This window comes from Megalobrama amblycephala, linkage group LG13 (assembly GCF_018812025.1).
Source record: "Megalobrama amblycephala isolate DHTTF-2021 linkage group LG13, ASM1881202v1, whole genome shotgun sequence".
NCBI lineage: Eukaryota > Metazoa > Chordata > Actinopteri > Cypriniformes > Xenocyprididae > Megalobrama > Megalobrama amblycephala.
This window is the reverse complement of record NC_063056.1, coordinates 38,035,007-38,049,228: the sequence shown is the minus strand read 5'-3', so window position 1 is coordinate 38,049,228 and position 14,222 is coordinate 38,035,007. Positions and strand designations below refer to the sequence as shown.

The 14,222-nt window shown below is 34.7% G+C and overlaps 1 protein-coding gene across 4 annotated transcripts in view; it reads left to right on the top strand.

Annotated features, from left to right (window-relative positions):
* Positions 1 to 14,222, top strand: part of kif13a (kinesin family member 13A) — a 92,333-nt gene that overhangs the window by 68,001 nt on the left and 10,110 nt on the right. For all 4 annotated transcript variants that reach the window (XM_048153985.1, XM_048153983.1, XM_048153984.1 and 1 more), the window contains 11 exons: positions 2,891 to 2,990; positions 6,928 to 7,054; positions 7,354 to 7,409; positions 7,547 to 7,671; positions 7,760 to 7,936; positions 9,793 to 9,885; positions 9,967 to 10,119; positions 10,209 to 10,286; positions 10,373 to 10,423; positions 10,501 to 10,606; positions 12,901 to 13,052. In XM_048153985.1, the coding sequence (XP_048009942.1) occupies positions 2,891 to 2,990; positions 6,928 to 7,054; positions 7,354 to 7,409; positions 7,547 to 7,671; positions 7,760 to 7,936; positions 9,793 to 9,885; positions 9,967 to 10,119; positions 10,209 to 10,286; positions 10,373 to 10,423; positions 10,501 to 10,606; positions 12,901 to 13,052 (1,218 nt within the window). The remainder of the gene's footprint in view (positions 1 to 2,890; positions 2,991 to 6,927; positions 7,055 to 7,353; positions 7,410 to 7,546; positions 7,672 to 7,759; positions 7,937 to 9,792; positions 9,886 to 9,966; positions 10,120 to 10,208; positions 10,287 to 10,372; positions 10,424 to 10,500; positions 10,607 to 12,900; positions 13,053 to 14,222) is intronic.

The following is a 14,222-nucleotide window of genomic DNA, read 5'->3' as shown; positions in this document are numbered from 1 at the left end:
AAGGCCGTGACACACCAAGCCGAAAAGATGTGCTTGAAACACACCAGAAGGACTACAGATGACTGTCAACTAACAGGTATCAATAGTCTATATTCGTCAGTAAAAAATGGAAACCAAAACTAGGATTGCTGATATGCAATCTGTAAACTAAGCAGAGCTTGATTACCATTTTAAATATCTATCATGCTGATCACTTTCTTCATTCAAGATGACTCATGTTGTTATCAAAATTATTAAGTATTGGAATGCTCAAATAAGATGAAGTAAAATTCAGTCTGTGCCGTTGTGGTGATAAATCGAGTCCCCCCAGGAATCGGGTCTTGTTTAGCTCCCCGAGTGATTCCACTGATATTTTAAGCACCTGATTATAATTCCCGCAAAATCACGCTATGATTTATATCATTTAAAATGCATTATAATGACCATTAATGTCTTTTAAATTACATGGTTCATATACTAGTATTTAACAGAAGCTTTAGGTTGTGAAATCAAGCATTTATCATTCTTACTGTTTTTTAGTTAGCTTATATACTAGCATTGCATACATCTACCCGATTAGCCTGCTAGCTTAGCTTATATTATATTAGGTATGTTTTTTGCTTCCAATATAGTTCCCAATTACATGTTTCAAATTAATGATGTTTGTGTGTACTTAGCATGATTTATTAAAAATTTATTAAAAAATTGGTAACATTTTTATTTTAGTGTCGTAGTTACACGTTACTTCATGTACTTACTATAGTAATGACAGTAAATTATGCATAATTACAAGTAACTAACCCTAAACCAAACCCTAAATGTAATTCTATAGTAAGTACATGTAGTTAATTACTCATTACTTATTTGGGTAATTACAATGTAACTACGGCACTGTAAAATAAACGTAACCAAAAAAATTCTTATAATATTATTATGGTCCCACTTTATATTAAATGGCCTTAACTACTAAGTACTTACATCAAAAAATAGGTACAATGTACTTACTGGGTTCATATTGAATTGCAAATCACTTTTGCTGCTATTGAGTTGGATACGGGTAAGGTTAGGGAAAGCCTTGGTAGTGTGGGTAGGTTTAAGGGTAGGGGTAAGGTGTAAGGGTTGGGTCAACAGTGTAATTATAAATGTAATTACAGAAATTAATTACAGATGTAATTACATGCAGGTGTTTTTAAACTATAAATACAATGTAAAAACGTGTATGTACACAATAAGTGCATTGTATCAATTGATTAATTTAAATGTAAGTACATAGTAGTTAAGGCCACTTAATATAAAGTGGGACCTATTATTATTATTATATACTATACCACATTGCTATTATTGTGTCAAATTAATATTAAATTACTTTTACAGAACATAGTATGTTGCAACAATCCTTATCCTTATAAAAAAAAAAAAAATTAGGCATGGTTGTGTTTCCAGTTTGTCTTATTATGCAATATATTTCAAGCATGTTGTTTGTGCACTTAATGTAATAAACATCATATAATAGTGAAATAGGTTATAATTAGTCAGGACATTGCGATAACAACTTTTAATCAGGCATTACTGCCTGGATCCTAAAGGAGACCCGATTCCGATTTCTCATGACACCATCTTGACTTCTTTTCTTGCTTTCATCACTGTTGCTGTTATTCTCATGCACGGAATCGTTCGCCAAACTCAAAAAAGCCAATCAGAGTGATCTCACTCCCGAACAGAGGCGTAAAGAGTGCCTGAAAACCATACTTGAGTAAAAGTACTGATACCTTACTGTGAAAATGACTCCACTACAAGTTACAAGTAACCAATTCCAATACGACTTGAGTAAAAGTCTTAAAGTATCTATCTGATTTTAACAGTACTGAAGTATTTTACTCATGCTGAATGTAGGCTCAGAGATGCACTAGTCCTGAGAGACATGCCAGTGAAAATAAGAAACAATTGATTTGTAAGATGAGAAATCAAGTTTATTTTCTAAAATCGAAATAAAACTGAACACCTCAATGATGCAATAAATCACAGTCGACACAACAACCTTTTAAACGTCTACAAACTCTCAAGTCTCAGTTGAGCTCAAGTGCACACAAAGGTCATAAGTAAACCAATATCCTTCAAAACGGTCTTGTCAATATAGCGGATAAATAAAACAATGTTAAGTAAAATCAAATAGTCAAAGTCTACTGTATGTGCTGGTTTGAGCCTCATCACCAGCTGCAGTCATTTCCTCATCTAATAAATCAAACACCTGCGATCAGAAACTACCTGCTGATGCACTCACATTCACGTAAAGTATCCAAGTTTTGGGGGAGTGAAGACAAAATGCACAAGATATAGTACCTTCAATGCACTTAGATGGCAATATCTTCTTTATATCAGAAACAAACTGCTGCAGAAAAAGTTAGGTGTCATGAAAAATGTAATTTGTAATTGCATTATTAATCACAAATGTAGTGGAGTAAAAAGTACATTTACCTGCTCAAAAATGTAGTCAAGTAGAGAGTAAAAGTTGCCCATATCTTTGATACTCAATACAACTACAAAGTAGCCAAAAAGATACTTAAGTACACACTTAAGGAACACACTGCAAAAACTAGCCCGGACAGACACTCACCGGCGACGGCAAATTGGTGTGTCACGGCCCGTATAATAGGAGTTGTTGATTATATTAAAAGAGTTGTTTCATTTTGACATGCCGCTCGCATTTACTGTAGACACGGTGTGAGATGGATCTCTGCAGTGAATTGATCATTGGGATGTACTTCCGATTTTCAGATTCTTTTCCAGTCGCTTTAAATTTTGAATTGAAATGAGCCTAATGGTGTTAATCGCCCACTGATGGCAAATTAAACGGGGGTCTGAAAATCCAGTTTAGCTGAGGTCTCAATGTTCTTCTGCTGTATGTGAATAGGAAGAGGACCTGAACTGTGTGCGGGAACGCTGGTCTGATGCCCTCATCAAGCGCAGGGAATATCTGGAGGAGCAGATCAAGAAGATCATCAACAAGTCAGGTTGGAGTTTAAAGCGTGTCATTCTGGGATTTTCTGACCTTATACACTAAGCTTATTGTTGTTTACAAAGCTGTTATCACTGTTTTTGAAGAAAAACGTCAAATCATGGCTTAAAGAACTTGAAACAAATTAGATACCACCTCTCAAACAGTTTGATGAAATCTGCCTCCATTTTTCTACTTTAATTGTAATGCATTAAAGGTGCCCAAGAATGCTTTTTCACAAGATGTAATATAAGTCTAAGGTGTCCCCTGAATGTGTCTGTGAAGTTTCAGCTCAAAATACCCCATAGATTTTTTTTAATTAATTTTTTTAACTGCCTATTTTGGGGCATCATTAACTATGCACTGATTTTTTTCAGCGCGCCGCCCCTTTAATTCGCGTGCTCCCTGCCACACGAGCTCTCGATTATATTACAGCACATTTACAAAGTTTACACAGCTAATATAACCCTCAAATGGATCTTTACAAGATGTTCATCATGCATGCTGTATGCATGATTCGAATTATGTGAGTAAAGTATTTATTTTGATGTTTATATTTGATTCTCTATGAGTTTGAGGCTGTGCTCCGTGGCTAACGGCTAATGCTACACTGTTGGAGAGATTTATAAAGAATGAAGTTGTGTTTATGCATTATACAGACTGCAAGTGTTTAAAAATGAAAATAGCGATGGCTCTTGTCTCCGTGAATTCAGTAAGAAACGATGGTAACTTTAACTACATTTAACAGTACATTAGCAACATGCTAACGAAACATTTAGAAAGACAATTTACAAATATCACTAAAAATATCATGCTATCATGGATCATGTCAGTTATTATTGCTCCATCTGCCATTTTTCACTGTTGTTCTTGCTTGCTTACCTAGTCTGTTGATTCACCTGTGCAGATCCAGACGTTACTGGCTGCCCTTGTCTAATGCCTTTCATAATGTTGGGAACATGGGCTGGCATATGCAAATATTGGGTTACGTAACAGTCGGTGTTATGTTGAGATCCGCGTGTTTTCCGGAGGTCTTTTAAACAAATGAGATTTACTTAAGAAAGAGAAAGCAATGGAGTTTGAAACTCAATGTATGTCTTTTCCATGTACTGAACTCTTGTTATTCAACTATGCCAAGATAAATTCAAATTTTGAATCTAGGGCACCTTTAATATATTTTCACCATTACATTTTTTATTCCCCAATAGATTTTTAATTTGAATGTAAAACAGGCCTGATAAGAAAGGGAATATTTTAAGAAGAATTCTGTTCTTCTGCTGAACACAAAAGAAGATATTTTGAAAAACTGTTCATGGACCCCATTGACTTCCATAGTATGGAGAAAAAAAAAAAAATATTATGGAAGTCAATGTTTGGTTACTGACATTCTTCAAAATATCTTCTTTTTTGTTTAGCAGAAGAAAGAAACTCATACAAGTTTGGAAAAACTTGAGGGTTTGTAGATGTTGACAGAATTTTTGAGTCAACTATCCCTTTAAATGTTTTCAATAAAACTTTCTTGAAAGGAATTTAAAGCATGTGTTCATCATGGAAGACTGATAAATAGATTTTACTGTTCTTCTTGTTGGTACACCAGCAGCTACTCACAAAGATGGAAACTTTAATTAGACTCTGGATAACAGTTTGGTATTGCTGTCTTCTCAAGCTTTAGTTTTGATGTTCATTGGTACTGGATGCACATATTAGGAGTATCTCAAAATCTGCATTCTATACTCTTAAAAAAAATGGTTTTATGTAGAACCCTAAGGTTCTTGACTCAATTTTAAATAGCCCTTTATGTGAAAACGTTTCTATATATATATACACCATTTGGGAGCAGACGTCACAATTACGTAACTTGCATCTGCGTGTGCATTGTGATGGCAGAAAAACTGTGGTAACAAGTGGACGAAAACAGGCAAAATCCACAGAATAAGAGAAAAAAACTTTCCTTTGGATGTCAAAATCTGAGTGCAAAAAAAGTCTTCATTTTTATAGAATGCTGCTGTCAAAGACGTCTTTTGAAGCTAAACGCAGACGTTTATGGTTGCAAGCCGCAGACTGGACTGATGAAGTCTACTATTAAAGTATGAATTTGATGTAAATAATAGGTCCACATAATATTCACACATGCAGTTCATAGGGGACATAATGTATTAGCCCTACAGTTGCAGCATGAAATATTTAAAGGTGCCCTAGAATTAAAAATTGAATTTATCTAGGCATAGTTGAATAACAAGAGTTCAGTACATGGAAATGACATACAGTGAGTCTCAAACTCTATTGTTTCCTCCTTCTTGTATAAATCTCATTTCATGACCGCCGAAGAACAGGTGAATCTCAACATACAGTAACACCGACTGTTACGCAACAGTTGAGATCATTAATATGTACGCCCCCAATATTTGCATATGCCAGCTCATGTTCAAGGCATTACACAAGGGCAGCCAGTATTAACGTCTGGATCTGTGCACAGCTGAATCATCAGACTAGGTAAGCAAGCAAGAACAATAGCGAAAAATTGCAGATGGAGCGATAATAACTGACATGATCCATGATGTCATGATATTTTTAGTGATATTTGTGAATTGTCTTTCTAAATGTTTTGTTAGCATGTTGCTAATGTACTGTTAAATGTGGTTAAAGTTACCATCGTTTCTTACTGTATTCACGGAGACAAGAGAGCCGTCGCTATTTTCATTTTTAAACACTTGCAGTCTGTATAATTCATAAACACAACTTCATTCTTTATAAATCTCTCCAACAGTGTAGCATTAGCCGTTAGCCACAGAGCAAAGCCTCTAACTCAGAATCAAATGTAAACATCCAAATAAACACTATACTCACATGATCCGATGTATGCATGCAGCATGCATGACAAACATCTTGTAAAGATCCATTTTGAGGGTTATATTAGCTGTGTGAACTTTGTTTATGCTGTTCAAGGCAAGCGCGAGCTCCGGGGGCGGGGGAGCACGAGAATTAAAGGGGCCGCAACCTATATATCGGTGCATAGTTAATGATGCCCCAAAATAGGCAGTTAAAAAAAATGTATGTGGTATTTTGAGCTGAAACTTCACAGACACATTCAGGGGACACCTTAGACTTATATTACATCTTTTAAAAAGAAGTTCTAGGGCACCTTTAAAACGCATAACATTTTACATAGATAATATTTAAATTATTTCACAATTCTTGACTTTTTTTCTCACAATTATGAGTTTATATCTCCCAATTCGGTCTTTATAACTTGCAACTGCCGAGTTTTATATCACAATTCTGAGGGGGAAAAGTCAGAATTGTGGGATATAAACTTTCAATTCTGAGGAAAAAAGACATTTCTGATTTTTATTCTCAGAATTGTGAGATACAAACTGGGAATTGTGAATCAAAAGTCAGAATTGTGAGATTGAAATTACCTTTTTTAATTCTTTTATTCTATGGCTTGCATAGATTGTTATTGCAGAACTGTCATTTTCTGCTACCAGGTAGGCTCCGCCCACAGAAACATCATCACTGTTTCCAAATACTCAAATATAAGGAGAAATGTCTTAAATGACTGCATAATACTTTCATGGTTAACAGGTTTATTTCCATTTTTCATAGTGATAAAGTGCGTTTATGTGCTGCTTAATTGATCAAATTTTATCAAAATAAAAAAACTAAATTGATTAATTTTAAAACTAAATCCATAAAATGATTCCATGATGGAACCCCCAAAAGGTTCTATATATGAAGTGCCTGAGAGATCCTGTGAAGATTCTATTTAGAACCTTAAGAGTGCCTCACCTCAGCAAAATTGCCAGAATTAGGCCTTTCCTCTCATTATCTGTTTTGTAGCGCTCTGGGTATGTGATAAGTGCATTATAAACAAAATGTAGTATTATTATTATTATATAATGGGCTGCATTGCATCATGGTGATAGTTTCATGCCTGTGCATGTGACTTTCAGAGAAGTCCGAGGAGGACGTGGAAAGAGAGGCCAGACTGGTGGAGCAGTGGGTGGGTCTGACGGAGGAGAGGAACGCAGTGCTGGTTCCGGCCCCTGGCAGTGGAATCCCAGGGGCCCCGGCGCACTGGTGAGAACTTAACCACTGCAAACCAGTGCTACTCAACCTCAGCAAGTTCAGGAGCCAAGTTATTTGAGAAACACATTTTAAAAATGAAATTTTCCTCAGTCAGGCTTTTGTACTTATATGTCTACTAGCTGTTATTTAGGCCAGACACTACAGGTGAAACCAGTGTTTTTAATGCACTGGTCAATTGTGGGCTATTTTGTTTTCATAACATGTCAGCAAGGATGAAAACCTGTTATTGAATAAGCATTTTAAGGGAAAAGTGAGATTAGATATTAAACTCTTTGTTGTTGCTGCTCAAGGGTTCCTCCTGCTGGCATGGAAGCTCATATTCCTGTGCTGTTCCTGGATCTGAACGGTGAGATATATTGATCTTCAGGTTTCAAGAGCTCAAGGTTTTGCTGATTTGCATGCCCCTGTTACATCAATAATTTAGGCTTGTAAAGGAGGCATTTGTGTGTGATTGTTATTTTAGCTGTAATGTCTGTTTTGCAGCTGATAACCTGACAGTGAATGATCAGCTGACAGGTCCTCACGCCGCAGGTGTGAACTCGATTCTTCCCAAAGAGCACGGCAGCCCGTTCTTCTACCTTCCCATCATCAGACACAGCGATGACGAGGTAATGGATATTATGGAAAACAACGGAAATAATGACTTGTAGAGTCTATATATTATGATTTCTCATACGTACACACGATTACTCTCAGGTGTCGGCTGTGTGTTCCTGGGATTCGTCCATCCACGACTCCATCCACCTGAACCGGATCACGGTGCCCAACGAACGGATCTATCTGATCGTGAAAGCCACGGTGCAGCTCAGTCATCCAGCCTCCATGGAGCTGGTCCTCCGCAAGAGAATCGCCGTCAACATCTACAACAAACAGGTCTGGAAAACAGTCAAACAGCTTGCGTACGTTAATGTCAACGTGATTGATCTTAATCACTTTCTTAAAACTTCTACCTGGTCTTATTGTGCATTGATTCTTCATGATTTTTCAAATCAACTCACACTGCCTTCTTTCCAGTCAATTCCCAATAGATAAAATCAAGTTCTGTCTCACATTTCTTTTTGGTATTTGTTTTGTTTCACTCAATAGTCTCACATTACTGACGGAAAATGGGTTATAAATTGTTTTACATTGTCTTTAAATGGTACTGATATTTAAGATGCTGCTTTATCCATGATATTAATGTGTAGGATTAGAACATCTCTTTACGATTTAATGGTAGAGTACTTTAAAAAAAAATATGCCAAGTTAAATAAATGTACCATAAAGTATTGTTATTATTAATTACTGAACTTCTTTAATTTGAGCAAATTTACAGAGTTTGGTAGTATTGTTTTTACATTTATATCTTTATTTCTTCTTCTCATCATCATCATTATTATTATTTATTTATTTTCATTTTAGGACAAATAAAGTATGGTAATGTTAATCTAATTAATAAGAATAATGAAAATGTTCTATACACAGTTTGAGCAGCAAGATTGTGTTCAGTTTTAACTCTCTTACATTTTGTTTCTTTGAATTAAAAAAATGGCTAAATGTTTATTGTAATTTTTAAATATAAAAATACTAATTTATTAATTATACATTGATTGTTCATGTTAATTCATAGTGCATTATAACTAATGTAAGAGACAGCTTTAAAATGTTAAAATGTAAATGTTGAAATTAAAAATGAACAATACTTTTATTAACCTTATTTAATGTTACAAATGTACTCTTATTGTAGAATGTTACTATTTCATATAAATCCAAACTTAAAAATGACCATCTTTACACACAAAGGCATAGCATGGGTCTATTATATGTATACTTTCACACATTATTTGGCTCTATTTTAGAAAAATTGATGATTATCTAATCAAAATATGTGTTACAGTGCCGATAAAAAAAGAATTGAAATTGGATATATTTCTGATTTGTTATGCTTCTGTCGCTGCATGATGAGAATACAGTTTAAATAAGAAACTTCGCTGGATAATGAATACATAACAGCGAACAAAGAGATATAAACTAATGCAAATGAATGGTAACAATCGTGACATTAAACAGTTGGTGTTTTTGTCACATTGTTTTAACCGCTTGAGGTACTACTAATGTTAGCATCCTCTCAGCCTCGACGGCAAACATACTACTGTTCTCCGCTAATGCAGCATCTAGTCAACAAACTAATTACTTTATAGTGATATGAAAACATGTACTGTAGTGTACACTGTATAACATGCCATTTTGTTGTCGGTTTTAAATCAATTTTGAAGTGTCCCGCTCTGTGCAGCGCGCAGCCTCACGTCACGTGTCAAAACAAACTCTTCGAGGCATCAGTGATAGTTTTTATTTCGCCTCTAGAGGTCGCTCTCATACTGTATAATGACAGCGCACTCTTCTCCGACGCTCCAGCAACGGACGCAACCTGGAAAATAAGATCAACCGCGGTTGTGCGAGCATTTGTTTGCACATGCTTGCTTGCAGTCTGTGTTCTTCCAACTTTATTTTAACGAAAATGCTTTGGAAAAATGTATCGGAGTAAAAGTATACATTTTATTTAGGAAATGTAGTGGAGTAAAAGTAGAAGTTGACAGAAATATAAAAACTCAAGTAAAGTACAGATTCTCCCAAAAAAGTGCAGTAACGAAGTATTATTACTTTGTTACATTACACCACTGCTTTAATGAGATGTATGATTAGCATGTAAATGTTAATAATGTAAATAAATAACTATATCTGTCTCGTAGAGTTTCACTCAGAGTCTGAAGAGACGGATGTCTTTGAGGAACATCCTGTACTCCTGTGGAGTGACGTATGAGATTGTGTCTAACATACCAAAGGTACAAATTCATTGTTTTCTCTTCATATTCTTCTTTCTGAATGCACCGAGCACACAGATAGACACATGTGTTTGTGAACAGGCGTCTGAAGAGCCGGAGGAGCGTGAGACTCTGGCCTTGATGGCAGCGCGAGGAGAGAGCGAGGAGACTCTCGATGGAGAGACGTACATCGAGAAATACACCCGAGGAGTGCTGGAGGTGGACAATATCCTGTGTCTGGAGAGACTCCGGCAGGTACGGCTTCACCTTCAGGCAGATTTCACTCACTAGCTGCTGGTTTTATGCAGCTGGAGTGTTTAGTGTGTGTTTATGTGTTCGTTCAGGCCGTGACGGTGAAGGAAGCTCTCTCTGCTAAAGGCAGACACATACGGCGCAGTCTCAGCACGCCAAACGTCCAGCACGTAAGACCTGATCTACTCTTTGCTCATGTATAGAAACAAAACACTTTTCATTGTGTTAAGCAAATCTGTAATATATATTTGTTTAGACCTCGTGTTGTAAATCAGATGGGACAGGATGTGAGGATGAAGACTTGAAGGTTAGTGAACACTTACTACGTTCACAGCCCGTGTGTTGTTGTGAATGTCTGTCTGAGTTTTGACTCCTTTTCCACAGGCTCACTGCGACAGTCATGTGGACGTCACTGAATCCAACTTTCATGAAGCTTCACTCAACAGTTCTCTCTCGAAAGAAACGCCTGTAAAAAACAAAGAGAATCATGGTAAAGTTATGTGTAATGGTGAACTTTTCTTTCTCCTGGGAGGATTTGAAAGACAAAAATGTTTTTTAAGCAAGCATTCTAGTTTTTAAAATATGAAATTGTTGAATATTATTACTAAATAATTTAATAATTGAATATTTAGAATTAAATCACTATATATATATATATATATATACACTACCGCTCAAAAGTTTGGGGTCAGTAAGATTTTTTAATGTTTTAAAAGAAGTCTCTTCTGCTCACCAAGCCTGCATTTATTTGATAAAAAATACAAACAAAAACAGTAATATTGTGAAATATTATTTCAATTTAAAACAGCTGTTTTCTATGTCAATCTATAGTAAAGTGTAATTTATTCCTGTGATCAAAGCTGAATTTTCAGCATCATTACTCCAGTCTTCAGTGTCACATGATCCTTCAGAAATCATTCTAATATGATGATTTGATGCTCAAGAAACATTCATTATTATTATCAATGTTGAAAACAGTTGTGTATACATTTTTTTCAAAATTCTTCGATGAATAGAAAGTTCAAAAGAACAGCATTTATTTAAAATAGAATATTTTCTAACATTATAATTGTCTTTACTATAACTTTTGATCAGTTTAACTCATCCTTGATGAATAAAAGTATTGATTAATTTTATTTCTATCCCCCAAAAATAAAATTAAAGTTCTTACTGACCCCAAACTTTTGTACGGTAGTGTTTCATGTTACAAAAGATTTAGATTTCAGACAAATGCTGTTCTTTTGAACTTTCTATTCATCATAGCGTCATGAAATAAAAATGTAAATAACTGTTTTCAACATTGATAATAATAATGAATGTTTCTTGAGCATCAAATCAGCATATTAGAATGATTTCTGAAGGATCATGTGACACTGAAGACTGGAGTAATGATGCTGAAAATTCAGCTTTGCATCACAGGAATAAATTACACTTTACTGTATATTGACATAGAAAACAGCTGTTTTAAATTGGAATAATATTTCACAATATTACTGTTTTTGTTTGTATTTTTAATCAAATAAATGCAGGCTTGGTGAGCAGAAGATACTTCTTTTAAAACATTAAAAAATCTTACTGACCCCAAACTTTTGAACGATAGTGTTTAATGTTACAAAAGATTTAGATTTCAGACAAATGCTGTTCTTTTGAACTTTCTATTCATCATAGCGTCATGAAATAAAAATGTAAATAACTGTTTTCAACATTGATAATAATAATGACTGTTTCTTGAGCATCAAATCATCATATTAGAATGATTTCTGAAGGATCATGTGACTCTGAAGACTGAAGTAATGATGCTGAAAATTCAGCTTTGATCACAGGAATAAATTACACTTTACTATATATTGACATAGAAAACAGCTGTTTTAAATTGGAATAATATTTCACAATATTACTGTTTTTGTTTGTATTATTAATCAAATAAATGCAGGCTTGGTGAGCAGAAGATACTTCTTTTAAAACATTAAAAAATCTTACTGACCCCAAACTTTTGAACGATAGTGTATATATATATATATATATATATATATATATATATATATAAAATAAAGTTTGGAAACATTACTATTTTTAATGTTTTTGAACAAAGTCTCTTATGCTCATTAAGGCTGCATTTATTTAATAATAAATGCAGAAAAAAACAATAATATTGTGAAATATTATTACAATTTAAAATAATGGTTTTCTCTTTTAATATACTTTAAAATATAATTTATTCCTGTGATCAAAGCTGAATTTTCAGCATCATTACTCCAGTCTTCAGTGTCACATGATCCTTCAGAAATCATTCTGATATGATGATTTGATACTTATTATCAATGTTGGAAATAGTAGTGTTGTTTAATATTTTTTTCGAACCTGTGATTTTTTTCAGGATTCATTGATGAAGAAAAGGTTAAAAAGAACAGCATTTATTCAAAATATAAATATTTTCTAACAATATAAATCTTTACTATGACTTTTTATCAATTTTTATCAACTTTTTATCAAAACACATCTGTGCTGAATAAAAGTATTAATTTCTTTCAAAAAAAAGAAAAAACATTTCAAAACTTCTAAAAATGTATAATTGAATACAAATTATGATTATTAACAATTATCTTATAATAAAATTAATAATATTAATAAAATATATTGTGTATTTTTCATTTTATTTTCAGTAGGGTTGAAATGCTAAATTTACCATGATTTCTCCATTGTAGGCTTGCCATCCAGACCTTTTACATTTTTCTTTACATTTAAACTGTCTCATGCATCATTTCATGCACACTTTCTCCTCAGGGTCGGTACCAGAGAGTCCGACGTTCTTCAACTCGAGTCCATTTAAAGTGCTGTCGCCTCAACCGCCCAAGTTCCTCAAATCGCTCATGCCAGTGAAGGAGGAAAACAAAGTCAAGCGTTCTCTGGAGTCGCGGCCACTTCTGGGACAGGAGGTGACACAGACACAGACACAAACACATGATGCTTCATTCTCATTATGTGTCTCACCCTCACACATCACTCATATTGTGTTTCCACCCTCCACACACAGTTTCATTATATTTTATGACCTGACAATGATTCCAGGCTCTGATGCGTTTTTACTGATCAGATAGCTATCTGATTTGTTAAAACTTGGCCACATAAAACGAAACGAATATAAATCCGATCTTCGTTCAATTCCCACGCTGATGAATTCAATGGAGTTCATCACTGAGAGCAACAGATATGAGCAGCATTTTATTTGTCATCAACTAATTTTAAGATCAAAGATGACAATCAGAGAGAGAGAGTGGCATCAGCGCTGGTAAGATCATTTAGGGTGTGTTCACACTTGTACTTGGGTTCTCTTGGTTCTTCTGGTCCAGACAAAACATTTAGTCCTGGTTTGTTTAGCATTCACAGTCATTTTTAAGACAGAACCTAAAGATACAAAACAAAAACTTTGGTTTTTATGACATATATTTTGAGACAGACCCTAGCGAACATCCAAAACAGTGCTGTTTTCTGGGCTAAATGTGCGCACTTACAGTATGATGGTATTTTTACCAGTGAAAAACTTGTGAAGAGCTTATAAAATGTGTGAAGAAGTCAAAACAGTGCAAGGAATTGCACACAAACGAAGATCTGCTGCAAGGAGACCGAACTGTAATGGGCAACGTACAGTGGTGCTCAGAATTATTGGCACCCTTGGTAAATATGAACAAAGAATAACTGTGGCCAATGTGCTTTGAAGAAAAACATTTATTTCATAATGTGATTTCCCCCCCACTTTCAATTCTTTTCCTTCAATGAAAGGTTATATTTTTGCTAATTTTATGAAATAAAGGATAAACAATGCAGATTTATTTTTACAGTCACCTTTGATCATATTTTCCAAGGGTGCTAATAATTCTAAACACAACTGTAGCTCCCTAAAAACAAGTGTGCTTGGCATTTTGTCCTTTTTAGTGACACATCTTGTGACATCACGTCCTATTTTTGGTTACTTTAGATGTTTTTAGTCCGTATTGCTTTCATATGTCAGTCGAACCGCACCAGAGTTTGTTTGGAAGCGGATCGAGACCCGTCTTTTCAGCGGTCTCGGTCTGTTTGGCAGCGTTCACACTTATTCAATTGAACCA